Source organism: Equus caballus, chromosome 12, assembly GCF_041296265.1.
Source record: "Equus caballus isolate H_3958 breed thoroughbred chromosome 12, TB-T2T, whole genome shotgun sequence".
Taxonomy (NCBI): domain Eukaryota; kingdom Metazoa; phylum Chordata; class Mammalia; order Perissodactyla; family Equidae; genus Equus; species Equus caballus.
The window spans coordinates 33,773,926-33,800,207 of record NC_091695.1 but is presented as its reverse complement, the minus strand read 5'-3'; the positions used below and the strand labels follow the sequence as shown (position 1 = coordinate 33,800,207).

The following is a 26,282-nucleotide window of genomic DNA, read 5'->3' as shown; positions in this document are numbered from 1 at the left end:
ATCTGAAATAATCCTAAAGACTTCCTCACATTGTACTCAGCCTGCTAAGGAAGCAGAAAACTAGAAGTATCCTGGGTATAACATCCATCAATAAAGGTGATTCCCAGAATTTCCAATACAGTGCCATATAAGTCCTAATATTCATAGAGGTAACTGATAAAAAAATTTCAGGAAAAGTTACCCATTGGGTAATATCATTGGATATTATTTGTATGAATCACTTTAAGTTTGTTTGACTTTGAATGGGAATGAATTTAGGAGACTCAAGAATCCAGGAGACCTGGGACAGAGATCTCACCTCCCCTGTGCGTTGTTTATGCTCTTCCAAATATGAAGTAGTTAATCCACTTACATGAACAATGAAATCAAATGAAGACTTTCTGCATATCCAATAGACCTCTATTAATGGAAAAATGAATGTGTTGAGAAGAGGACAGGGCCATAAAGGAATGATGGAGGGATTTACCAGCAGAAATGGTTGTGCTGGACAACTCCACTGTCCATGTCCTTTAAGAAGGACTAATGACCTGGAGGTGATGGCCTGAGACATACCTTCCAGAGATAGTGGCAAATAGTACTGAATGTGGGCTAATCCATTCAGGTTAAGAAACAAAGATTTTATGGGAGCAATGGGTTTGGATAGAAGAGAGCAAGAGGAACTCAGAGTGTGGTGATCAAAAGGGAGACTAAGCTGTGAAGTGGAGTCGGGTGCTGAACTGGTAAAGGAATGACATGGTTGAAATCAAGGAAATACAGACCTAGTAGGCACTTTAGGTGACAGAGACTGGGAAGAGAAGAGTACGGATGTGATATCATGGGACACAAATTTTCCAGGCCCCTACACAGCTCAGATAGAAATGGCGGAAAAGGGTAATGTACTTCGGTACATTTTGTTTAGAAAATTATTCAGTAGCCATAATGGGAATCCAACAGGGATACCTTGGAGAGAATGTTTAATGGAGTAAAAAGGCATCTTGTTTTGTAAGGTACCTCAGCTATACATAGTGTATCTTTTTGGATCCTGCCATATACTAGTAATAAGAGTTATACACATGTACAACTTCAGGGCTGTTTGTTGTTGAACACGGAAGGCAGCATTTGGGCAGAGTATGGGCTCTGGAGTCAGGAGGACCTAGGTTTGAATGGGATTCTTGCCCCTTACTTTCCGTATAACGCTGGGCAAGTCATTTTTTCTTCCTAGGACCTCATTTCTTCATTTGTAACATAGGGATAGTACTATTTGCCTCATAGCACTGCAATGAGTATTTTATTAAATAACTTTTGTGCCTCATATATGTTAAGTACCCAATAAAATGTGGTTGCTGTAATACTAATTGTGAGAATCCCAGGGAGATTATTTTTGTGCAATAATCATTTCCCCTTTTTGGCTATCCACGGTGGGGTCAGTGGACAGATCACCAGGGGGAACAGTGAGAAAAATTTGGCAGGAGGAGCCTCCATTTCCAAATATGCACACAAAATGTACCTCTTGCCTAAGCCAGAGGTGGAGGTAGATATCATATGTTATATAAGTCTCTGTCAGTTTGGAGAAATATGTTTTCAATCATAAACTAGGAAAACACTTTCTTATTCTCCAACAACTTCCACAGGGCATCTTTGATCTCTTTGTTCCTCAAACTGTAGATTAGAGGGTTCAGCATGGGGATCACCAGTGAATAGAACACAGACACCACCTTGTCCCTGCCAAGAGAGTAGCTGGAGCTGGGTCGCAGGTACATGAAAAGGGCTGTCCCAAACAGCAGAGTCACCACCATCAGGTGTGAGGCACATGTGTTGAAGGCTTTCCTTTGGCCTTCCACTGAATGGATCTTCAAGACAGCAGCAACTATGTAACTGTAGGAGATGACGAGGATGAGGAATGATGTTCCCCCCATAGTGACCACTACAAGAAAATTCACCACTTGACTGAGGAACGTGTCAGAGCAAGAAAGCGCTAAGACTGGTGGGAGGTCACAGAAGAAATGGTTGATGATGTTGGGTCCACAGAAGTGGAGCTGAAATATAGAGCAGGCCTGGATCAGGGAGCTCAGGAAGCCACTGAAATATGCCCCAATCACCATGTGTGTACAGAGACCCTGGGACATGATGGCAGTGTAGAGCAGGGGACTGGAGATGGCTGTGTATCGATCATATGCCATAGCAGTCAGGAGAAAGCACTCAGTTAGACCTATGCCAACAAAAAAAAAAGAACTGAGCAGCACAACCCAAGAATGATATGGTCTTCTGCTCCTGGAAGAAGTCAGTGAGCATCTTGGGAGCCACTGTGGAAGAGTAACAGATGTCAATGAAGGACAAGTTGCTGAGGAAGAAATACATGGGTGTTTGCAGACGGGTGTCACTTCTGATTAGAAAGATGAGGGCCAGGTTCCAGGAGAGGGTCACAAGATAGATACCCAGGAAGGTCACAAAGAGCAGGACCTGGAGTTCTGGATGGTCTGCAAATCCCACGAAGATGAATGTGGTCACTGATGAGCTGTTCCAGGCCTTAGTTGTGGACGTGTTTCCCATGGACCACAATGACAAGATGCAGATCTGGGATAATAATGACAATCTGCATTACAGTGGTATCAAGAAATAATTAAAAAATATGTGAGAGGGAGGGCAAAGTATTACAGAGGATTACAACTTTATGCAAAGATTCTCTCTCTTTCTCTCAGAAGGCAATTATAGTCATTGTCTTAAATATTTGCTTTTTAATATAGCATGGTTGATATGAGCTTAAACTTTGGATTCAGACTTCCTGTGATCAAGTCCTGCCTCTACCAATTAGCAGCTGTGTTACTTTGGGTGATATGTATATCATCTCTAGGCTTCAATTTCTTTTTCTTTAAGACAGATGACAGGATCAATGTCATACATTTATTTTAAGAATTAAAATAAGGCAAAGTTTGTAAAGTGCCTGATACATAGTAAATCCCCGATGAAAGTTATTATTTGGACAGTTTTTTGTATGTCCCAGATGAGTTACCTCATGCCCTGAAAATAACTATTCATCTAACTTATTTAAGTTTCAGTATTAGAATGGAGAAACCAAGGGAGAGACCAGGTTCAGCTACGTAATTGTGAAACAACCAATCAGACATTTAGAATATTTTTTTTAAACTTAAAGTCTCAGCTATGTTCCATTTTGACATTTTATGTAGACTCTAAGTAAAATGAAATTTCTTTTTACTTTTATTAAGATTATGATAGTTTACAACCTTGTGAAATTTCAGTTGTACATTATTGTCAGTCTTGTTGTAGGTGCCCCACTTCACCCTCTGTGCCCACTCCCCCATCCCGCTTTTCCCCTGGTAACCACCAATCAGTTCTCTTTGTCTACATGTTTAACTTCCACCTATGAGTGGAGTCATACGGAGTTCATCTTTCTCTATCTGGCTTATTTCATCAAAAAGATTAGGCCAGATGTGTATAGAAATGCTCTGAACTGTCAAATATTAGATCTGAATATACTAACATAGTTCCACTTTCAAATTTGTCTTCAGTCTGAGCTCTCTAAGCTATTTAATTGTTAAGAATGTGGATTCTGGCTATAGCCTGCCTGGATTTAATTCCCAGCTTTACCATATAATATATGTGTGATCTTGGGCAAGTTAGTTGAACTCTCTATGACTCTGTAAAATTAGGGATAATAATAGCACTTTGTTATTAGAATTCCTTCTCTCTCTCTCTTTCTTTCTTTCCTTCCTTCTCTTCTTAAATCTCTTTTAAGACATGCATGGCCCATAGTAAGTGCTCTACAAGAGTTTTTTATTGCTGTTGTTATTTAAAAATCGAAATTACAATGTAACCTCAATCAAATTCTTATAACTTTCAGTATATGAAGTATCTTTCAAGATCAGGGACTTGATTCCACCCAATCCACATCTATAAGAATTTCCATCACCCCCTCCACATCCACACTAAGTCTCAATCCACATAAATCAGAAAAGAACACTTACCATCAGCGGGTCTTTGAACCTGAGGTCCCAACTCAGCAGAAGGCACTAGGAAAAGTGTGGTCAGAGGGCCTGGTGGCTCATGGTGAATGACCCTTATAGGTGTGGGATATATCTTGATCCTTCTTCAGGTTTTAACCCAAACAATTTAGAAATCATCAAAATTACCTATCTTTTAAACAATATTTTCATTCTGTTCTACCTATCTCTTTAAATATGATGAATCTCACAAATTTGCTTTTGTTTTTCAAAATGGAAATGTTATTTTATGAATTTTAAAGCAATATGTGAGAACTGGAAGATAATTAGGTCAATAAACAACGGTGAAATAATAAACCTAAAAATCATGGGCACTTCCTGATCAATGCAAAAAAATCCTCTTAAAACTGGAAATTATGACAATCTATCTCCTGAAATTAGAGCTCTTAACATTTAGGTGTATGCCTTTCATGTTCAAGTATATGTATATGCATATGGCTGTTTGTATCAAAGACCCTCTACAATTTACATATATTATAGAAATTATTCCAAGTCAATAACTTCACAATTTGGGAAGTAATGCTTTCTCTATTTGCTATAAATTTTTCTGGCTCAGTTTAGGAAAGCCACGCCATTTTATTATCTCCAATTTTTCATAAGTCAATCTACATCTACCTATTGCCAGTCAGTCAAGCTATCATTGATCTTTACTTTCCTCTTGGAAATTGCACAGAGATATGCCCTTGGTATAGACTCCCTCTCTTCTTGCACTCAATAGCTCCTGTTACAGATTTTCCAGTTCTAAACCTTAAAATTTGGGTAATGAGAGAATGTGAAGCTCCTTTCAGCCATCACCATGCCATCATTTGTGCAGAGTTTCAGAGATCTCTTACACTAATCTCAATCTTGTCAAATATGGCTTTAAGATTTGTATTATGTTTAGAGGCTCTGCAACTGTTTGTGAAAGGTGTGTAGAATTTCCAGGATCAGGAGGGGATTCTTTCCTTTTGAAGAAAATAAAAGGGCCTCCAGCAAAGTTTGACATAACTCAGTTCAGATGTAGTGCCACGTAGAGAAATTGGGAGCTAAACAAAAACAGCTCTACCGGAACCCTCACCCATTCTGTGTTGGGTCTGCCATTTAGCAAGGTAGAGACCTGAGGTCTGTGATGTTATTAAAGGTCATTTGGGCACCTACTCAGGTTAGCACAAAGGGAAGGGGGATGAGTTGGTGGTGATGATTCTGGGTAGGCTTCAGGATAAGCCTGGTTCTAATCCTGTTTCTACCACTTGCCAGCCGTGGGATGTTGGGCAACTCATTTAGTCTTTCTGATCTTCTATTTCTCCATTTGTAAAATGGGGATAACAGTGGTTACTTAAGAGTTGTTTGAGGGTTGTTTAAGATAATATGTGAAAGCCTCATGGGTCTTGAGATAGGACGTTTGCTTAATAAATTGGGAATGTTATTGCTATCAGCAGTGAATATTCCATAAAGAATTATTTATGGAAATTAGCCTTATTTTGGAAACGCTTCCTTCTCATGTGGCAGGTTGAAGTGTGCTTATCTTACAGACATAATGAGTTCACTGATAGACCATGTAGCTTTGTAAAAAGTGTTTAGGAGTGAGATTGAAGAATTTAATCATCTGGACTTGATGGGTCAACTGAAAGTCTGTTTAGAGTGTTGCCATTAGGGCAGAGAACTTCCACATTTGGAAGGAACAGAAAGTGAAGCTGGACAAATTGAAACAAAAAGAAAAGAATATCCCGGGTTTTATTCCCACATATAGATTCTCTGAATCTTACTCTAAAACATTAAGTGAAAGGTATATTAAGAGTTGTATGGAGCACTTTTATGTCACCAAACTCTACTCATGAAGTAGTGCTTCTTCCCTTGAGAAAGGAAATCTCCTTCACTCTTACTGCAAACTCAGGGAGGCTCAATTTGGTCTGAGTCTGGACTCCCTTTGATCCTAGAATACAGGTATAATCAACACCAGGCCTCTTTTACAGAGCTGAAGAAGGAGAGTTTGAGAGGCTCAGGACCTCATTGGATTCATAGACGCTGGAGGTGAATGTTTGTGAATAACACTAGCCTTCAAGACCATAGTGAAGATAAAATAATACAGCAAAATTAAGCATCTAGCACAGTACCTTGCACATAGCAGACACTTAGAGATTGATGAGAACTGGTAGGGTGGATTTACAACTCAGGTCATCTTTTGACAAAAATGGCAAGAAAGTGTTAAGTTTTATAGCCAAATCTTCCTACTCGGAGCTTAACAGGTGCAGTTGGTGATGGAAGAGAAAAATGGAATAATGACGCAGAGAACCTGAGCTAAACTGTGGAGGTGATGTGGGTTTTCTATGGTTTCTCCATCATTCATGATCTGGGCTGTGTCCTTCACTTCATGATGCCTCCTCCTCTCACTCCTCCAGGAACCTGGTGTCCACAAGGTCTTGCTCTTCTAGCTCTGTCTATCATCTAAATGCACAAATGGTTGATGTAACTGAAAGAGACTCTCTCAATGTGAGGTGAGAATTCAAAAGGCACCAAGAGATTAATTCAAGAATTAAGATTCAGATGGTAAAATTCAAGCCATCAGTCAGAAAAGAGAAACCGGGTTTTAGAGATTAGAGATCTCTTCAGTGTTTGGAAAATCTGCTATGTCAAGTCTGTCTCAATCACACCCCTTCCAAATTACTTTTCAGACTACTTACTAATAATTGGGGCTGTGTTAAAGGACATAGCAATCCCTTCCAAAACTTCATTCCCTCTTAAATCTCTTTCTAGCTGCAAGTGCTCAAACATGGTCCAGGAGGACCATCAAAGGAGCAGAAAGGTAAGATTTGGGCTGAATTTGAGGAAAGACAGATAGAATTGAAAGGTATATGGAGGTAAACTAAAATCCAAAGAGCTTCTTAGCCATCTATATGGGCTTGTAGATCTAGGGTGCTTTATAAGTGAGATTAATACGAGCATGAAGACAAAAAGTAAAATATGAATGGCTGCACCCACCTTCTCCCTCTTGTTCTGTCTGACCCTTAGCTGATACTTGTCTTGAGTTCTGCTTTGGAAGGAGTCTAATCAGGCTTTGGTAACTGCTTCCAATCCCCAAAGTGCTAATGAGTTGGAGAGCAAGCTTGAGGCTGATTTATTTATCAAAGGTCAAAATATCCACTTGGTGAATAGAATGTGTGGGCAGAAAAGTGGAGGGAAAAGATACACAGAAGAGGAAAGATGTAATCTTAAGAAATTCTTCTGCTGTCTGCTAATATCTGCATTTGGGGTCATTTTTGAAGTGTTTCAAAGCTGGGGCTGCAGGGGAATTTGAGAGAGGTTTTTTTTTCCTCTCTCCTTGGAGGTGTTTCATTACATTTTCCCTTGAGAGTCTTTTTGAAAAAGAAAGAAATGTATTATCCAAACTTCACAGATTTGTAGTTAATTGATCTCTGGGGTGGTATGCTCATATAAGTGCTCTGAAGAAGATGCTTATTAAACTCCATCCCAATGGCTTTCTCATCCTCCAAGGCTACTCAAGATCTCTTCTGGTAGTACATAAAGAACAAGCTCAAGATAACATTGGGACACATAGGGCAAGATAGACGCCTATTCTGCAGAAGAAAGAAAGATTGTAAACAAACAAACAAACACACAAACAAACTCTTTTCCACTCCTTCATAGAACCTTTTTGGCCTGAAGTATTTTAAGCGGATGGGAATTCAAACTTATTGAGCTTCTACTATGTGCTAAACACTGTACTAGGTGTCTTATGTGTGATAACTCACTAAATCCTCCAAACCCTCCCTTGCAAGGAGGAAACTGAAATTCTGAGAAAGAGTAAGCTGTTCAAAATTTTATAGCTAATAAGGGATTGAGCCACTATTTGAACCAAGGACTATGTGACAAGAAATCCTGCATTTGCATGTATGGTACATGCATTTATTTTGGAACTCAATTGCACATAAATGTGTATATATGGTCAATCGTATCTCTCAACTCATAATCCTTTCTCTTTTCACAGAAACCTACTACCTTCCTGCAGGAGAAAGACATTAGATACAGAAGTTTTCCTCTAAAATTTTTAGAAACTTCCTCTGACTTAGCATGATAGAGTATAAAGATGTAGGATTTTTATTCTATGGAGGGCTACATACAACAAAAAATAATTTGGGTCCAGGCATTCAATAAAAATCAAGGCTTTAATTCATGTATTTGAAGATGAGGGGAGAAAAATAAAAGGTTTGATTCACTTGTTTCTTAATCTGAGAATATTGAACTGTCATCTTTTAAAAATAACTAGAATAAATAGTGGAAAATTGATTCCAGCTCATGGCCAACTAAGAGAGAGAAAGTTTTTCTAACCAGACAAAGAAAGAAATAGAGGGGGAGACATCCAGGAGAGGCTAAGGAATAGAATTCCAGTGAAAACATGGATAAGGGAGATATTATTTATTCGTCCATTTTATAAGTCTTTATTAATGCCTCTTCTGTGCCAGACCCTGTGTAACTCATCAGAGACACACAGAATGGAAGATGAGATAAGAATTTTGCCTGTATGGTGCTTACATAATAATGGAGCTACTTACGATGAAGTTGTCACTGAAGGCAAGCTTTGGAAAACCAAGCTACTGCTGCCTTGACCATTATGTTTGTCATAACGACTAATATGATGGCTAGATGGGATGGATGTTTCTGACTCCACTGAAGAGTTTTCATAAAGAAAGTGACAAGCTTGGGGTTTTAAACTCTCAGCTCACCTCCAAGACAACCAGAAAGCCTCTATAAAGGCTCTAAAATAAATATTTTATTTCTTGTAGATTCAAGGTCGATAAGACTTAAAATCAGATGCAAACTTAATTGTGCAGATCGCAAAGCCTCTTAAATTAAAGTTATGACATGTTTGAAAAAGAGGAAGACCCTGAAATTTGGATTGGGGATACTTCAGTAGGCTCTAAGGAAGTTGATAATCTTGAACTCCTAAATTATCCCGAGCCTTTCTAGCCATGAGAATAGTCCCTTTTAATCTGTCTGAAGAGACTAGCCTTCCTTTTTGCAATAAGTATTTATTAGCCTCGTGTGAAGCATTGCCTTGCAAGGGGATGCCTGTCCACATTAAGCCCCACCAAACCAGCCTTCATTGCTGCCAGATCATAATTAGATTCAAATATCAGCATGCTCCAGGAGGACAAGTAGAAAGTATGACTTTTGAGAAGAGATTATTTTTCCCAAGCTTGAAAGATATTGAGTTATTTTGGAAAAATCCTGGGGGAACATATGTAGAATGGGTTCTAAATGTGTTAGCAAGAAAGACAGACTATAGCATTAGGTTGGGTAAAATGTATTCACATACTCTGGACTGTGGCTCAGTACAAAGGAAAGAATCCAATGTTTTAGGGAGATAGAAATTTTAAAGTAGGTTTATCATGTGTGATCTACATGCTAATCCCTCCCCAACCACGTCTATCTAGAGGGTTGAGAGGGAAGTCCCGTCATTCAGGCATGGAGGAACAACAGAAGGGGGAGAACCAGCATCTGTGAAAATTAGCATGTAGAATGACAGTGAAAGATGCTGTCATTGAGAAGATGTCTTGATTTTGTTGTACAGGCAAATGGTGGTGCTGAACCTCCAGAGACAAGGTGGACAAAGTTAATATATTGGGCAGCAGGACTTATACAGTCTGAGTCTGGCTTTTTTCATCTAGCATCTTGCATTCGTGATTCACTCGTATTGTTGTGTGTATCAGTATCCCATTCCTTTTTATTGCTAAGTAGCATTCCATTGTGCGAATGTAAGACAATTTGTTTAATTATTCTGCAGTTGAAGGACATTTGGATGGTTTTCACTTATGGGCCATGGTGAATAAAGCTGCTATTAACATTTTGATACAGATTTTCTTGGGAACACAGGTTTTCATTTCACTTGGGTACACATCTAGAAGTGAAATTGCTGGGTCATATAGTAACTTCATGCTTAATTTGATGAGAAACTACCAAAATGTTTTCCAAAGTGGATGCCTCATTTTTCATTTTTATTAGAAATGCATGAGAGAATCAGTTGTTCTGTATCCTTTCCACCTTTCGGCATTGTCAGAATTATTTATCTATTTATTTATTTATTATTTATCTTTGAGGAAGATTAGCCTTGAGCTAACATCTGCTGGCAATCCTCCTCTTATGTGAGGAAGACTGGACCTGAGCTATCATGCATGCCCATCTTCCTCTACTTTATATGTGGGACGCCTACCACAGCATGACTTGCCAAGTGGTGCCATGTCCACACCCGGGATCCGAACCGGCGAACCCCCAGCTGCCGAAGCGGAATGGGCGCACTTAACTGCTGTGCCACTGGGCCAGACCCAGAATTTTTTGTTTTTTATTTTGCTGTTCTACTAGGTCTATGTGGGGTTTCATTTCAGTTTTAACTTGCATTTTCCTGACAAATCGTGATGTTGAGTATCATATGTTCATTTACACATGTGTTTTGCTGAACTACATGTTCAAATGTTTTGTCCATTTTTTATTTGGTTATTTTTTAAAAGAAATGTTGAGTTTTGAGGATTCTTTTTTCTGGACAAGTACTTTACCAAATATATGATTTACAAATATTTTCTTACAGTCCATAGCTTGCCTTTCTTTCTTTTAAGAATGCCGTTCAAGAGCAGAAGAAATTACTTTTGATAGCTGATTTGTCACTTTTTTCTTTGATGGGATTGTGCTTTTGGTATTGTATCTTGGAAATTTTTGCCTAACCCAAAGTCATAAAGACTTTCTCCTGTGTTTCTTCTGGAAATTTGTAGTTTAGATTTTACGTTTAGTTGTAAGATCCGTTTTGAGTTATGGTGTGAGAAATGGATTGTGTTTCACATTTTGACACATGGATATCCAAATGTCCAGCATTGTGGAAAAGAATATCTTTTCTATATTGAATTGTTTTTTGCATCTTTGTTGGAAACCAATTGATCATAAACATGTGAGTCTATTTCTGTACTCTCTATTCTGTCCCATTGATCTATACTATATTTATCCTTTCTCCCATACAATACTTTCTCGATTTCCTTTGCTTTAGAATAAATCTTAAAAACAGCTAATGTGAGTCATCCAACTTTGCTCTTCTGTATAAAAATTATTTTGGCTCTTCTAGTTCCTTTGTCTTTCCATGTAAATTTTAGAATCAGCTTGAAAATGTCTACAGAAAATGCTGCTGAGATTTTGGTTTGAAATGCATTGAGTCTAGAGATCAATTTGTGGGAATTAATATCTTCCTACATTGAGTATTCTAATAAATAAACATAATATATGCCTCAATATACTCAGATATTTGATTTCTTTCATGAGTGTTTTGTAGTCTTTTTCGTACAGATTTTGTTAGATTTATACCTAAGTATTTCATGTCGTTTTTTGGTGAGAATGTAAATGATACATTTAAAAGTTTCAATTACCAATTGCTCGTTATGAGTATGCAGAAATACATTTACTTTTTAGATATTAATCTTTTGTTTTGTGGCATTGCTTAACTTATTCTTTTTTCAACTTTATTGAGGTATAATGGACAAATAGAAATTTTACATATTTAAGGTATACAATGCAATATTTTGGTATACATTGTGAAATGATCACAATCAAGCTAATTAACATATCCATTACCTCACATAGTTACTGTTTCCTTTCTTCTTTCCTTCCTTTCCTCCTTCCTCTCTTCCTTTCTTCTTTGTTGTAAGAATGCTTAAGGGCTACCCTCCTACCAAATGTCAAGTATACAATACAGTATTGTTAAGTGCAGTCACTGTGTTGTGCATTAGATCTTTAGAACTTATTCATCTTGTGTGACTGAAACTTTCTACCCTTTGACTGGTATCTCCCCATTTTCACTCCACCTCGCATCTAGTAACCACCATTCTACTCTCAACTTCCATGAATCTGACTATCTTGGATTCCACATTTGAATGAGGCCATGGAATATTTGTCTTTCTGTGTCTGACTTATTTCACTTAGCATAACCTCCTCCAGGTTCATCTACGTTCTTGCAAATGAAAAGATTTTTTTCTTTTTAAGACTGAATAATATTTCTTTATATCTCTATATACCATATTTTCTTATCTGTCCATCTGTCAATGGATGTTTAGGTTGTTTTCACATCTTGGCTATTGTGAACAATGCTGAAATGAACTTGGAAGTGCAGATACCTCTTGAACACACTGATTTCATTTTCCTTGGATATATAACAAGAAGTGAGATTGCTAGATCATATGGAAGTTCTATTTTTAATTTTTGAGAAACCTCCATAATGTTTTCCATGTTGGCTGCACTAATTTACATTCACAGCAACAGTACACAGGGGTCTCTTTTTTCTACATTCTCGCCAACGCTTTTCATCTTTTGTCTTTTTAGTAATAGCCATCCTTAGAGATGTGAAGTGATATCTTAGTGTGGTTTTGATTTGCCCATGCACACTCGTGTGTGTGTGTGTGTGTGTGTTTGTGTGTGTTGGGGGAACAGAATGAATGCAAAGAATGACAAGTTAATTGTTTTCTTCAAGGATTTTTCCTTCCCCACACTCTCACTGGTCCTCTGTTTTTCACCCTCTACACATTTTGTTTATGCCATTTCCACTTCTCTCAGAGTTTAAATCAATAATGCTATACAAAACCAGTGCTCCTGCTAAAATCAGCTGGGGGATTAAAACATGATCAGAAAACAATGAACAAACAAATTTTCCAGAGTTTCTTCTCATCTAGATTCATTCACATTCCTATGCCTGTGACTCTTCAGCAGAGAGTCTCACATGCGTTTGTACAACAATCTATCATTGTGTTACCTACTATTTTCTTTCCTTCCTGGTCTGTATCATGGTGGTGTTTCCTGCGGATACCTGCCACACCACTAACTATGATGTAAACCAACATTAGCGTCAAAGCTGAAATGCTGGCGTTGAAGACACAGATATCTGCTCTGAGAGGATCATCACCTGATGCCACCCAAACTACTTTCACTTTCAATGCCCCATTAAGTATTAGTCAACACTCTTTTTCCATTTCTTTTTCTTTCCACTATTCTTTTTCGAGGCCTCTTGTGCCAGAACTCAGGAATGAATTTTGGGCTGGGCTGAAGGATGATTTGAGTGATAGAAAAATGGCTCTTTCCAGAATCACCTCTCTCTTCTGAGACGGCATCATTGTTCTGAAACCAGACGAGTACAATTTGATTCTTTTCCTTTGAGATTCTCCCTTTGAGAGTTCCCAAGAGACATTCAGATGAATGGACATTTAGTCAGAGCAACATTCAAAGGCTTCTTGGAAAATTCATACTCAAGATGGTGTTGATTCATATGTATCTTCAAATACCTTGATAAGCAGGGAAAATTTTGTGCTTTTTTTGCATAAACAATTATTTGAAAAATTTCCTGCAATTTTCGCTATATCAATGGTTAAGGATATTTTCATTTTATTTAGGAATCAGTACTTATAATTTCCTAATTATTCTTTTTTAACAGTTTTGCTTGTATTTCGAAACTCTGCTATTGAGTGCATACACATTTGAGATTATAGCTTCCTGTTTGAGATAACCTTTTTATTTCTAGTAATGTTTCTTATCTTAAAGTTTGCTCTGTAACATTGGGAAAGCTACAGCAGATTTTTTGGGTTAATTGTGTGATACCTCTGTCCTTTTGTTTTCAATCTTTCTGTGTTCTTATATTTAAATCATGTTCCATTAGTAACGTATAGTTGGGTTTGTTGTTTTTAACTAGTCTGACGATCTTATCTTTCACTTTGAGTACTTGGAGTAATTATTGAAAAACTACGTATTTCAATTTAATCAGCCGGAATTGACTCTTTGAAATAACAAATGAATTAGTACTTTCTCCCACTTCTCCTCTTAACTGCTTCCCAGTTATTACTGTTATTTTTCATTTATTTATTTTTTTCATTCTGTTGACGTCATACTGGTTTATTACATTGTATAATTTCAGAAGTACATTATTTTATATAAATTTCTGTATAGACTGCATCATGCTCACCACCAATAGTCTAGTTTTTATGTCACCATACATATGTGCCCCTCTACCCCTTTCACCCACCTCCGACCCCCTTCCCCTCTGTGTAACCACTAACCTGTTCTCTTCGTCCATGTGTTTGTTTATCTTCCATATATGAGTGAAATCATACAGTATTTGTCTCACTCTGTCTGGTTTATTTTGCTTAACATAATGGCCTCAAGATCCATACTTGTTCTTGAAAATGGGACAATTTTATCTTTTTTATGGCTGAGTAGTATTCAATGTGATGTATACATCACATGTTCTTTATTCATTCATAAGTCAATGGGCACTTGGGTTGCTTCCAAATCTTGGCTATTGTGAATAATGCTGCAATGAACATAGGGGTGCATAAATCTCTTTGGACTGTTTATTTCATATTATTTGGATAAATACCCAGTAGTGGGACAACTTGATCACATGGTATTTCTATTTTTAATTTTTTGAGAAATCTCCTTACTGTTTTCCATAGTGCCTGCAGGAGTTTGCATTCCCAATAGCAGTATATGAGGGTTCCCTTTTCCCTACATCCTCACCAAACTTTGTTATTTTTTGTCTTGGTAATTATAGCCATTGTGATTGGTATAAGGTGATATCTCACTGTAATTTTTATTTGTATTTCCCTATTAACTAGTGATGTTGAATATATTATCATGTGCCTGCTGCCCATCTGTATATCTTCTTTGGAAAAATATCTGTTCATATCTTCTGCCCATTTCTTGGGCCGGCCCAGTGGCGCAGCGGTTAGGTTCGCACCTTCCGCTTCTCGGTGGCCCGGGGTTCCCTGGTTTGGATCCCGGGTGCAGACATGGCACTGCTTGGCACCCCATGCTGTGGTAGGTGTCCCACATATAAAGTAGAGGAAGATGGGCACGATGTTAGCTCAGGGCCAGGCTTCCTCAGCAAGAAAGAGGAGGACTGGTAGTAGTTAACTCAGGGCTAATCTGCCTCAAAAAAAAAAATCTTCTGCCCATTTCTTGATCAGGTTGTTTGTGTTTTTGTTGTTCAGTTGTATCAGTTCTTTATACATTTTGGGAATTAACCCCTTGTCAGATATATGATTTGCAAATATTTTCTTCCAGTTGGTGGGTTGTCTTTTCATTTCACTAATGGTTTCCTTTGCCTTGCAGAAGCTTTTTAGTCTGATATAATGACGTTTGTTTATTTTTCCTTTTGTTTCCCTTGCCTGAGTAGACATGATATTTGAAAACATGCTGCTAAGACCAATGTCGAAGAGTGTACTACCTACATTTTCTTCTAGGAGTTTTATGGTTTCGAGTGTTACATTCGAATTTTTAGTCCATGTAAAGTTAATTTTTGTGGATGGTGTAAGATAATGGTTTAGTTTCATACTTTTGAAAGTGGCTGTCCAGTTTCCCCAACACCATCTTTTGAAGATACATTCCTTTCTCCATTGTATGTTCTTGCTTCCTTTGCTGAAGATTTGCTGTCCGTTGATGTGTGGTTTTATTTCTGTGCTCTCAATTCAGTTCCATTCATCTGTGTGTGTGTGTGTTTCTGTATCAGTACCATGCTGTTTTGAGTACTATAGCTCTGTAGTATATTTTGAAGTCAGGGATTGTGATGCCTTCAGTTTGATTCTTTTTTCTCAGAATTGCTATGGTTGTTTGTGGTCTTTTGTTGTTCCATATAAATTTTAGGATTCTTTGTTCTACTTTCATGAAGTGTGTCATTGAGATTCTGATTGGGATTTCATTGAATGTGTAGATTGCTTTAGGTAATATGGGCATTTCAACTATGTTTATTCTTCCAATCCATGAGCATGGAATATCTTTCCATTTCTTTATCACTCTCCAGTTTCTTTCACTAATGTCTTATAGTTTTCAGCTTATAGGTCTTTCATCTCCTTGAGTAAATTTATTCTTAGAGGTTTTATTCTTCTGTTGCAATTGTAAATGTGATTGTATTCTTGAGTTCTATTTCTGCTAGTTCACTATTAGTGTATAGACATGCAACTGATTTTTATAAGTTGATTTTGTACCTGCAACTTTGCTGTAGCTTTGGATTATGTCTAATACCTTTCTGGTAGATTTTTTAGGGTTTTCTATATAGAGAATCACATTGATCACAAACACCTAGAATTTGGCTTCTTCCTTTTTAATTTTACTCCGTTTTATTTATTTTTCTTGCCTAATTGCTCTGGCAAAAACCTCCAGTACTATGTTGAATAGGAGTGGTGAGAGTGGGCACCCTTGTCTTGTTCCTGTTCTCAGAGGAATGGCTTTCAGTTTTTCACCATTAAGTTTGATGTTGGCTGTGGGTTTGTCCTATATGGCCTTTATTATGTTGAGGGAGTTTCTTTCTAAACCCATTTTATTGAGTTTTTATGGTAAATGAATGTTGGATCTTATCAAATGCTTTCTCAGCATCTATGTAGATGATCATGTGATTTTTCTTCCTCATTTTATTAATGTGGTGTATCACATTGATTGATTTGCAGATGTTGAACCATCCTTGCATCCCTGGTATAAATCCCACTTGATCATGGTGTATGATCGTTTTAATATATTGCTCTATTTTATTTCCAATATTTTGTTGAGGAATGTTACATGTGCGTTCATCGGTGATATTGGCCTGTAATTTTCCTTCTTTGTGTTGTCCTTATCTGGTTTTGGTATCAGGGTAATGTTAGCCTCATAGAATGAATCAGAAAGTGCTGCATCTTCTTCAGTTTTTTGGAATAGTTTGAGAAGGATATGTATTAAATCTTCTTTGAATGTTTGGTAGAATTCTTCAGAGATGCCATCTGATCGTGGCCTTAGTTTTTTAAGAAGTGTTTGATTCCTATTTTGATGTTTTTCCTTGTGATTGGTCTATTCAGATTCTCTATTTATTTTTGATTCAGTTTTGGGAGGTTGTATGAGTCTAAGTATGCATCCATTACTTCTAGGTTTTCCAATCTTTTGGCATATAGTTTTTTTATAGTGTTCTTTTATAGTCCTTTGTATTTCTGTGGTTTTCACTAAAATATCTCCTCATTCAATTTTAATTTTATTTATTTGAGACTTCTCTCTTTTTCTTAGTGAGTCTGGCTAAGAGTTTGTCAATTTTATTTATCTACTCAAAGATCCACTCTTAGTTTCGTTGATCTTTTTTCTTTTAGTCTTTATTTCATTTATTTCTAGTCTAATTTTTATTATTGCCATCATTCTGCTGACTTTTGGCTTTGTATGTTCTTGTTTTCCAAGTTCTGTTAGATGTAGTTTAAGATTACTTGTTTGAGATTTTTCTCATTTGTTGGGGTAGGCCTGTATTGCTATCTCCTAGGATGCTCTTAGGACCCCTTTTACTGCATCTCATAAGAGCTTGTATGTTGTGTTTTCATTTTCCAGGTACTTTTTAAAAAATTTCTCCTTCGATTTCTTCGTTGATGCAATGGTTGTTCAGCAGCATGTTGCTTAGACTCCACATAATGTGAATTTCCCAGTCTGTTTCTTGTACTTGATTTCTCATTTCATAGCATTGTGATCAGCATGATATGATTTCAATATTCTTAAATTTATTGAAGTTTCCCCTGTTTCCCAACATATGGTCTGTCCTTGAGAATATTCCATGTGCACTTGAGAAGAATATGTATTCTGCTGTTTTTCAATGTCATTTTCTTTATATATCTATTAAGGCCATCTGGTCTAGTGTCTCATTTAAGGCCACTGTTTCATTGTTGACTTTCTGCCTTGATGATTTATCCATTCACGTAAGTGAGGTTTGAGGTCCCCTACTATTATTGTGTTATAGCCCATTTCTCCCTTTATGTCTATTAATAGTAGCTTTATGTACTTTGGTGCTCCTGTGTTAGGTGCATACATATTCATAAGTGTTATGTCCTCTTGATGGAATGTTTCTTTTATCATTATATACTGCTCCTCTTTGTCTCTCACTGTCTTTTTTATCTTGAAGTTTGATTTGTCTGATATAAGTATGGCAACATCTACTTTCTTTTGTTTGCCATTTGCTTGGAGTATCATATTCCATCCCTTCTCTCTGAGGCTGTGTTTGTCTTTAGAGCTGAGATGTGTTTCCTGGAGGCAGTGTAATGTTGGGTCTTCTATTTTAATCCATCCAGCCACTTTGTGTCTTTTGAGTGGTGAACTCAATCCATTTACTCTTAGAGTGATTATTGATATATGAGGGCTTAATTTTGCCGTTTTGATGCTTGTTTTCTGGTTGTTCTATATTTCCATTGTTTCTTTTTCCTTGTATTTCTGACTGCCATTTCAGTTTTGTGGTTTCCTGTGAAGGTTTTCACTTTATTTATGATGTGGGTCTGCTCTGATTTTTGTTTAGGGGTTACCATGAGGAGTAAAGATCTCATAGATGTGATAGTCTATTTTCTGATAGCCTTTTGTTTCCATTAGCCTAAGTAGGTTACATCCCTTTCCTCTTCCCCTCTGGTCATTGTTGTCACAAATTATTCTTTTTTGTGCTGTGGATTTGTGACTAAATTGAAGTGTTTATAGATATTTTTGATGCTTTCCTTACCTTTATCTTTTATGTTTTAATTAAGTTTTTACTAACCTTTCTTGATATTGAGCTGCAGTTTTCTGATTCTACTTGTCTATTTTTCTCCTTGCTCAACATTTTGTAAACCTTTGCTTTTTAGTTTTAGATGAGAGGTCTCCTTTCAACATTTCTTGTAAGGAAGGCCTAGTGGCAATGAACTCCCTTAGCTTTTGTTTATTTAGGAAAGCTTTTATTTCTCCATTGTATCTGAGGGATAGTTTCACTGGATAGAGTATTCTTGCCTGAAAATTTTTGTCTTTCAGTGTTTTGAATATATCATTCTATTCTCTCCTAGCCTGCAATGTTTCTGTTGAGAAATCTGCTGAAAGCCTGATAGGGATTCCTTTGTAGGTTATTTTCCTCTGCCTTGCTGCTCTTAATATTTTTTCTTTGTTATTGACTTTTTCCAGTTTTAATATTATATGCCTTGGAAAAGGTCTTTTTGAATTGATGAAATTAGGGGTTCTATAGGATTCATTTATTTGTAATTCCAGTTTCTTACCCAGATTTGGGAAGTTCTCAGATATTATTTCTTTGAACAAGCTCTCTGCTCAGTTTTTCAGGTGAAGAAATTGACATTTGAGAGATTTTAAAACTTCATACATGTTTATGTAGATAAAAGGACAAAGCTAGAATTTGAACTCAACCCTTTCAGTTGGAAATTTGTGTTTTTAAACACTATACGTCAGTACAAGGCTTGATCTATTTGTGTGCAGTTTACTTCCAATGAAGGGTAAGCTGTCCATCAAAGCAAAAGGAAATCTTCCCGGAGCCAGATCAGGGAAAGCTCCAAAGAGAATAAGACAGGGGACTGTAAATAAGACTCTGGTGATGGGTGGTTGGCCTCTTTCCTTGTCACCTCAGAGAACAATTATCAACCAGAAATGTTTAGCTCTAATGATCACTGGGCTTTTACTTTGGATGCAGGAGTGAGTGACAGGCAGCCACATGGTGAAAGAGTGTGGCTACACCTGCCCATTAAAATAATGAGCTCCCAAAGGCCATGTTGAAGACTTCATAATAAAGGAGCAGGAATTCAAGAAACAGATATTACTACTTGAATGAAGTCAAAGTATAAAAAAATGACTGAATCAGAAACCACGCATAGAGCAGTGGAAATGCAGATGAACTGAAGTTTGCAAAAGATGTTATTGGATCAAAGCAATCAATAATTCTTCTCTTGTAGCATGAGATCTCAGGACACTTCTTCCTAAAGTAATTCAGTAAGTCCAACTCCTTCCCTCCTATCTCATTCATCCAACACATGACAGTTATAAATTTACAGCCTATTCCACATTTTATCTGTAAAAGGGCAGAGTAACTCTACCCACCTTCAGAAATGAATAAATGAGTTAATATAAATCAAGTCCCTAGAAGAGTACTTGGTACTCAATAAGCCCTCAATAAGTACTTGGTACTCAATAAGCCTTATATATATAATATAATTATATTATATTATTATAATTGAGTACTCACTATAAGCCACTCTGCTAAGCTCTCAGGATAAGCAGTGAAAAAAATTCATTTTTTTATATAAATATTTTCTGTACCTGGGTCCTATACACTGTTCTAGGGACTCAGGATAGATACAACAGAGAAAATTCTCTGCCTGTCTTTGAGTAGCTTACATTCTGGTAGGGAAGATTTTATTAAGATAAGAAACACCAAACTCATCATTTCCTCTTCCGTAGGATTACCAGATTGATGTCATAGTGAAGAGTGGTCTTGGTTTTGGGTGCTCAATCAGTGACTGATTATGAGAAGATTTAAAATTTTAGAAAACACAAAGCTAGAAGCACTATTTATTTATTTTAACAGTTTTATTGAGATCCCTTTAACATATAGAAATTGTTTATATTTAAGGTGTATAACTTGATGATTTTGTATATATGCACACATTGTGAAAAGATCACTGCAGTCAAGCTAAATGACTTACCCATCACCTCTAGATAGTTACCCTTGTGTGTGTGGTGATAAAATTTAATTTAAGATCTGTCCTCTTAGGAAACTTCAAGTATACAATACAGTAATGTTAACTATTGTCACCATGCTGTTCATTAGATCCCCAGAACTTAATTATCTTGAATAACTGGAACTTTGTACTCTTTGACCAACATCTCCTCATTGTCTTCTCCTCACACCTGCCCCTACTGATCTATTCGCCTGGAAACTACCATTCTACTCTCTACTTTTATGAATTTTGATTTTTTTTAGATCATGGAGAATTTGTCTTTCTGTGTCTGGCACATTTTACTAGAATAATATCCTCCAGGTTTATCTACATTGTTGTAAATGACAAGACAGTCTTATTTTTTATGGTGGAACAATATTTCATTATCTATCTATCTATCTACCTATCATGTATCATCATCTATCTATCTCATATTTTGTTTATCTATTTACCCATTGATGGACATTTAGGTTGTTTCCATATCTTGGCTATTGTGAATAATGTTGCAATGAACATGGAAGTGCAGATAGCTCTTTGAGATACTGATTTCATTTCCTTTGGATATATACCCAGGAGTGGAGTTGCTGGATGATATGGTAGTTCTATTTTTAATTTTCTGAAGAACCTCCATACTGTTTTCCATAGCGCCTGTACCAATTTGCAATCCCACCAACATGCAAGCGCTCCATTTTCTCTACATCCTTGCCAACACTTGCTATCTTTTGTCTTTTTAACAGCCATTCTAAAGGATGTGAGGTGGTATCTCATTGTGGTTTTGATTAGCATTCCCCTGATGATTAGTGATGTTGAACACCTCTTCATGTAGAACAGTGTTTAATATGATGAATGAATAACACAATCAGATAATTGCAATTTGATGTAAATGTGCTGTGTAATCAAATTCTATAAAATGATAAAATATCAACAACTTTGATTTTACCATCGGGTCTTCTCTAGGGCACTTCTACCTTTTTACACCCATTTATATTTCCTCATTTGATCTTACACTAGTGAGGTCTTTATTAATGCAATGACCTGTCTTTCTTAATGCAAAATGTTCATGGGCTTACCTCATGTCTTCAGAATGATAATCTGGTTGGCCTGATGACATCAAAGTTGTCCTTTGCTTATACTGAAATTATTATCCTTAAATATCTAATGAACCATGTTCAGCTTTTCTTCTTCAGGAGATACTGGTTTTTGCTTGTTTTTGACCACATGGCTCACCCAATTTCAGTCAACTTTGGTGTTGCTTCCCCTCTCCCCCCATGGAGATACGTCCATAGCACTTCTATCTCATAATGGTACTGATGAGTTAGTCCAACTTTTGATCTTTTCATGCACTTTATTGAGTGACTTGTATAAAAAAATTATATAATTAGAAAAAAATTCTAGTTCTAAACATGCATGTATATGTGTGTGTGTATATATATATATATATATATATACACATTTCTCTTAGTTTTACTTTAAAAGAATAGAATGTTTTGTTATGGGTTGAATTGCTTCCCTCAAAATGGAATATGTGAAATCTTATAGCCTGTTGTGTTTAGTGCCTTTTGGGACTCTTATACTAAAGATTTATAAAATATAAGAAATTCCTAACTTTATTATTAATTTGGGTTTATATTTTGAAGTCAGAATTCTAAAAAGCCATATGAAACCCAAGTCCAGAGGAACATTGAGACTCATTAGATTCAATCTTCCCATTTTCAGTTGAGATAATGAGGATCTTCAGAGATGAAGTGAATTTTCCACAGTTTCCAAGGAGTTAGGAATGGAGCTTCAGACAACACTCAAATTACTGACTCCCAGTTGCTCTCTGCTCTATTAGATGGATTCTTTTCTGGTCAACGAAGTATATAACATACAGATTTTAAATAGTGCCAAGAGATTACCATAGGCCGACTTCCTCCGAGAAGACTTTGCCCAACAGGTGGCTAGGACGTTATTGGTATTAACTGTTTATATGACCTTCTAGAAAACATCCATTCAAATAATGACAAACAAAATCTAACTGATCACAAGATTGCTTCTTTCCTTTATGAAGGATGCAGTTCTATGGCTGTAGGAAGGAACAACACAATTGTGACAAAATTCATCCTCCTGGGATTTTCAGACCATCCTCAAATGAAAATTTTCTATTTTGTGTTGTTCCTGGGGATTTACCTCCTGACCCTAGCCTGGAACATGAGCCTCATCATCCTTATCAGGATGGACTCCCACCTACACACACCCATGTACTTCTTTCTCAGTAACCTATCCTTCTTAGATATCTGCTATGTATCCTCCACAACTCCCAAGATGCTCTCTGGTATCATCACAGAGAAGAAAACCATTTCCTTCATTGGGTGTGCCACGCAGTACTTTGTCTTCTGTGGAATGGGGCTGACTGAATGCTTTCTTTTGGCAGCTATGGCATATGATCGGTATGCTGCAATCTGCAACCCGTTGCTCTACACAGCTGTCATATCCCATACACTTTGTTTAAAGATGGTGGCTGGGGCCTATGTGGGTGGATTCCTTAGTTCTTTGATTGAAACATACTCTGTCTATCAGCATGATTTCTGTGGGCCCAACCTAATCAACCACTTCTTTTGTGACCTTCCTCCAGTCCTGGTTCTGTCATGCTCTGATACCTTCACCAGCCAAGTGGTGAACTTCATTGTGGGTGTTGTTGTTGGAATGGTATCTGTCCTTGTGATCCTCATCTCTTATGGTTACATCGTTACTGCTGTCGTGAAGATCAGTTCAGCAAGAGGTAGGACCAAGGCCTTCAGCACCTGTGGCTCTCACCTGACTGCTGCGACCCTCTTCTATGGTTCTGGTCTCTTCATGTACATGACACCTAGTTCCAGCTACTCCTTAAACCGGGACAAGGTGGTGTCAGTGTTCTATGCTCTGGTGATCCCTATGGTGAATCCCATCATGTACAGTCTTAGAAATAAGGAGATTAAAAGTGCTGTAAGGAAAGCTATGGAAAGGAAACATGTTCTTTCTCATGAGCACTCATTTTTCTGACCCCGAGGTAATGTTTACAATAAAGCTGTGAGTTGGGTCAATTATGCTGACTTTCATGTAGTTCTGGACTAGTTGATTGACACAATGATTTTTGTTTACCAGGATTTGTGTAGATTCAGCTTATAAACGCTCAATTTAGGAAAAAGCTTCACCATGACAAAGACTGAGCAATCTGAAACATCAAAATAGAGTTGTTGTCTGTAGGAGGAAAACTAAAAAAATGTTAGTCCAGCATTCAGGGTGACGATTCTAAAGGTAGGATAGGAATATATAGCATAATAACCTGAGGACAGGGACATTTTTTCTAAAAACAATTGCCTTTCCATCTTACGAGGTTCTAACATGTTTCCTTTAGGGCAGATGAGCACTGCAAGTCAGACACCCTTCCCTATTGAGAATCATGACTATCGTGAGCCACTGTGACTGGTGGGGGTATAGTCCTGACTCTTTAGATGTATTAAGGCAGGAAAGAGATTGAAAACTTTTGTTTAGGGCCTTAATGACTGAACAAATGGGCTGACCTCATGGCTAATTCAATCAATGATACAAAAATTGGTCACTGAAATGATTTGAAGAAAACCAGGGAATTGTCACTTCAGTCTAAAGTAACACCTTTCTAAGCAACACTCAAAGTTTCTTAGGAATCTACAGAAGAGGAGCACACTTTCATTTGGTGAGAAAGGTTCTCTGTTTTCATCAATTTTGTGATAAATTTGTGAAGAATTTAGCCAAGGAATTGAAGAGAGTGATTTTTCTCCTCCACATTGTCTAAGAACTTGTTAAGTGTCCTTTAACCAGCCGTAAAAACTAGAATAAATTTATTCAGCTGTGGCCTCTCTTGGTCAGGCCATAAATAAGTGAGTAAATGAGTATCTACCTGTATATCCTTGGATAAGATACTTGGGCCGTGTGTGCCTTAGTTCTTCATCTGTAAAATAGGAATATTAATAGTAATTATCTCATAGGCTTATTGTGAGGAATTCGATGGATCAGTATATGTAAACACTTAGAATAGTGCCTGGTGTACAGAAAATGCTCATGAGGTGATATTGTTATTACTATTATACTATAATGATTTATCACCATCTGAGCTAAAGAAGTAGAAGATGTTTCCTTAGTTAGGTAGGAAATGTGATCTTTGTAATGGCTTTGATGTGTTAGAAAGTGGGTCTACAGAGACTATAGTGAGGAGTGGTTAAGGGTGTTTGTTAAGTATTCTTAAATCATCAAACCTGTGATTATTAATCTCATCTCTGCCATTTTAAAGATATGTGGCCTTATGCAAGTTACTTACAAACCCTATCTTCTTCATCTGTAAAATGAGAAGAATAATTGTATCTACCACATAGAGCAGATATAACAATTAAATGAGAATATGCATGAAAGGGCTTAGCCTATTGTTTGATATATGGCAATACTTCATAACTGTTAGCTCATAGTACTAGTTAATTAGTCAATTTTATATAAATCAGGAGAAATCCAGGTTAATGTGCTAAAAAGAGACAAATTAAGTAGCTTTGAAATGTCTACTCAAATTGGGACATAATTGTCTCAGTAAAAGGCAAGCCCATACCTCTCACCTCTGGTACCTCTTTTGCATATAGGAAGCAGTCCTTAGGGAAGTAGAAAGAACTCAAGTTCATATAGGTGATGACATATGGAAATGTTACCATTGTACCGACTCTCTCAGCTTCCTGGGCACCCTGCTCTTACCCTTATGACCAGTTTTTCATCTACGTTTATCTGTATTCCACTTCACTGAGCTCCTATCCCTCAATTTGCCTTTGGTAGCTAAGCTTAAATTCTCCTAATACCAAATTCAGTGGAACAATAAATAAGTAAATAAATAAACAAAGGAAAAAATACCTCATGCTTTGGATTTACATGGAGCTGTCACTGATCTGTTGTGTCTAATTTTCTTTTGCTGAACAAAGACTCTGGATATTAAGGTATTACAAAAATCTTTCTTGTTTGGCCACATATATGTTCGCCAGTAATGGAAACTTTTTATTTGCATTGAGAAGATACAAAGTACTTTTGCAGTTTGTCCAACTACCAAGGAGAAAGTAATGCTCATTCATTAATAATTATTAAATCCAGAGCACAGGATGGGGATTGGTCACAAGGCTTGAATAAACCAAAAATTATCTGCATTTTACAATAAGCTGCATGTTAAATAATACTTCCCAAATAAGAGCATTTATTATGTGACTACAAACAGACATACATTAAACAGAATATATTTGGCACTGAAAGAATCCAGCATTTTATAACTATTTGAAGCAGGACAAGGTACATCTGTCTCCAAGGGAGCTAGCCAGCTGCAGATTGCATCAGTTTAGTAAAATTACCACAATCCAGGGTGTGGCACTCATCTTTGCAACCTCCAAAAATCTTTTCCAGGTGGATTGAAGTTAATCAAGCTCACAGTTCTGCATAAGCCCCAATACTATTTTTAGTTTTCAGTGAAGAAAAAAGCAGCCATGCTTGTACTTGTGCCCATAGCACAATTCTCTGTGCTTTTGAGGAAACCACATGGAAGAACAAATTACAATCAAAGGTCTATTTGGAGAGAAAGGAATCAAAGCAAAGTGGATAATGTGTATCAGTGCCTGATGTGTCCAGCTATGGGGTCCTGACTGGCTGAGGTGCTACCAATGTTTCTCCCCAACCATTCATTTTTTTCTCTTCTAAGTGACTATCTTCATTTCTAATCAATATATTATTTACAGATTGATTAATTAACAGGTCTTACTTCTTTTGGTCTAAGAAATATTTTGTCCCTGAAATGCCTTTTTTACATATTTGTTTATTA

The 26,282-nt window shown here is 37.0% G+C and overlaps 1 protein-coding gene and 1 pseudogene across 1 annotated transcript; one reads left to right on the top strand and one right to left on the bottom strand.

Moving 5' to 3' along the window:
* Positions 1–1,571: 1,571 nt before the first annotated feature.
* LOC138916520 (olfactory receptor 5A1-like) lies at positions 1,572–2,529 on the bottom strand (annotated as a pseudogene).
* A 19,978-nt stretch (positions 2,530–22,507) lies between these two features.
* LOC138916519 (olfactory receptor 5A2-like) lies at positions 22,508–23,467 on the top strand. Its single transcript, XM_070229151.1, has one exon. The coding sequence runs from the start codon at positions 22,508–22,510 to the stop codon at positions 23,465–23,467; it is 960 nt and encodes a 319-aa protein (XP_070085252.1).
* The last annotated feature ends 2,815 nt before the right edge of the window (positions 23,468–26,282 follow it).

Excerpts from the sequence above, each read along its gene's own strand:
- LOC138916519 (XM_070229151.1), top strand. The coding sequence starts at position 22,508 with ATGGCTGTAGGAAGGAACAACACAATTGTGACAAAATTCATCCTCCTG.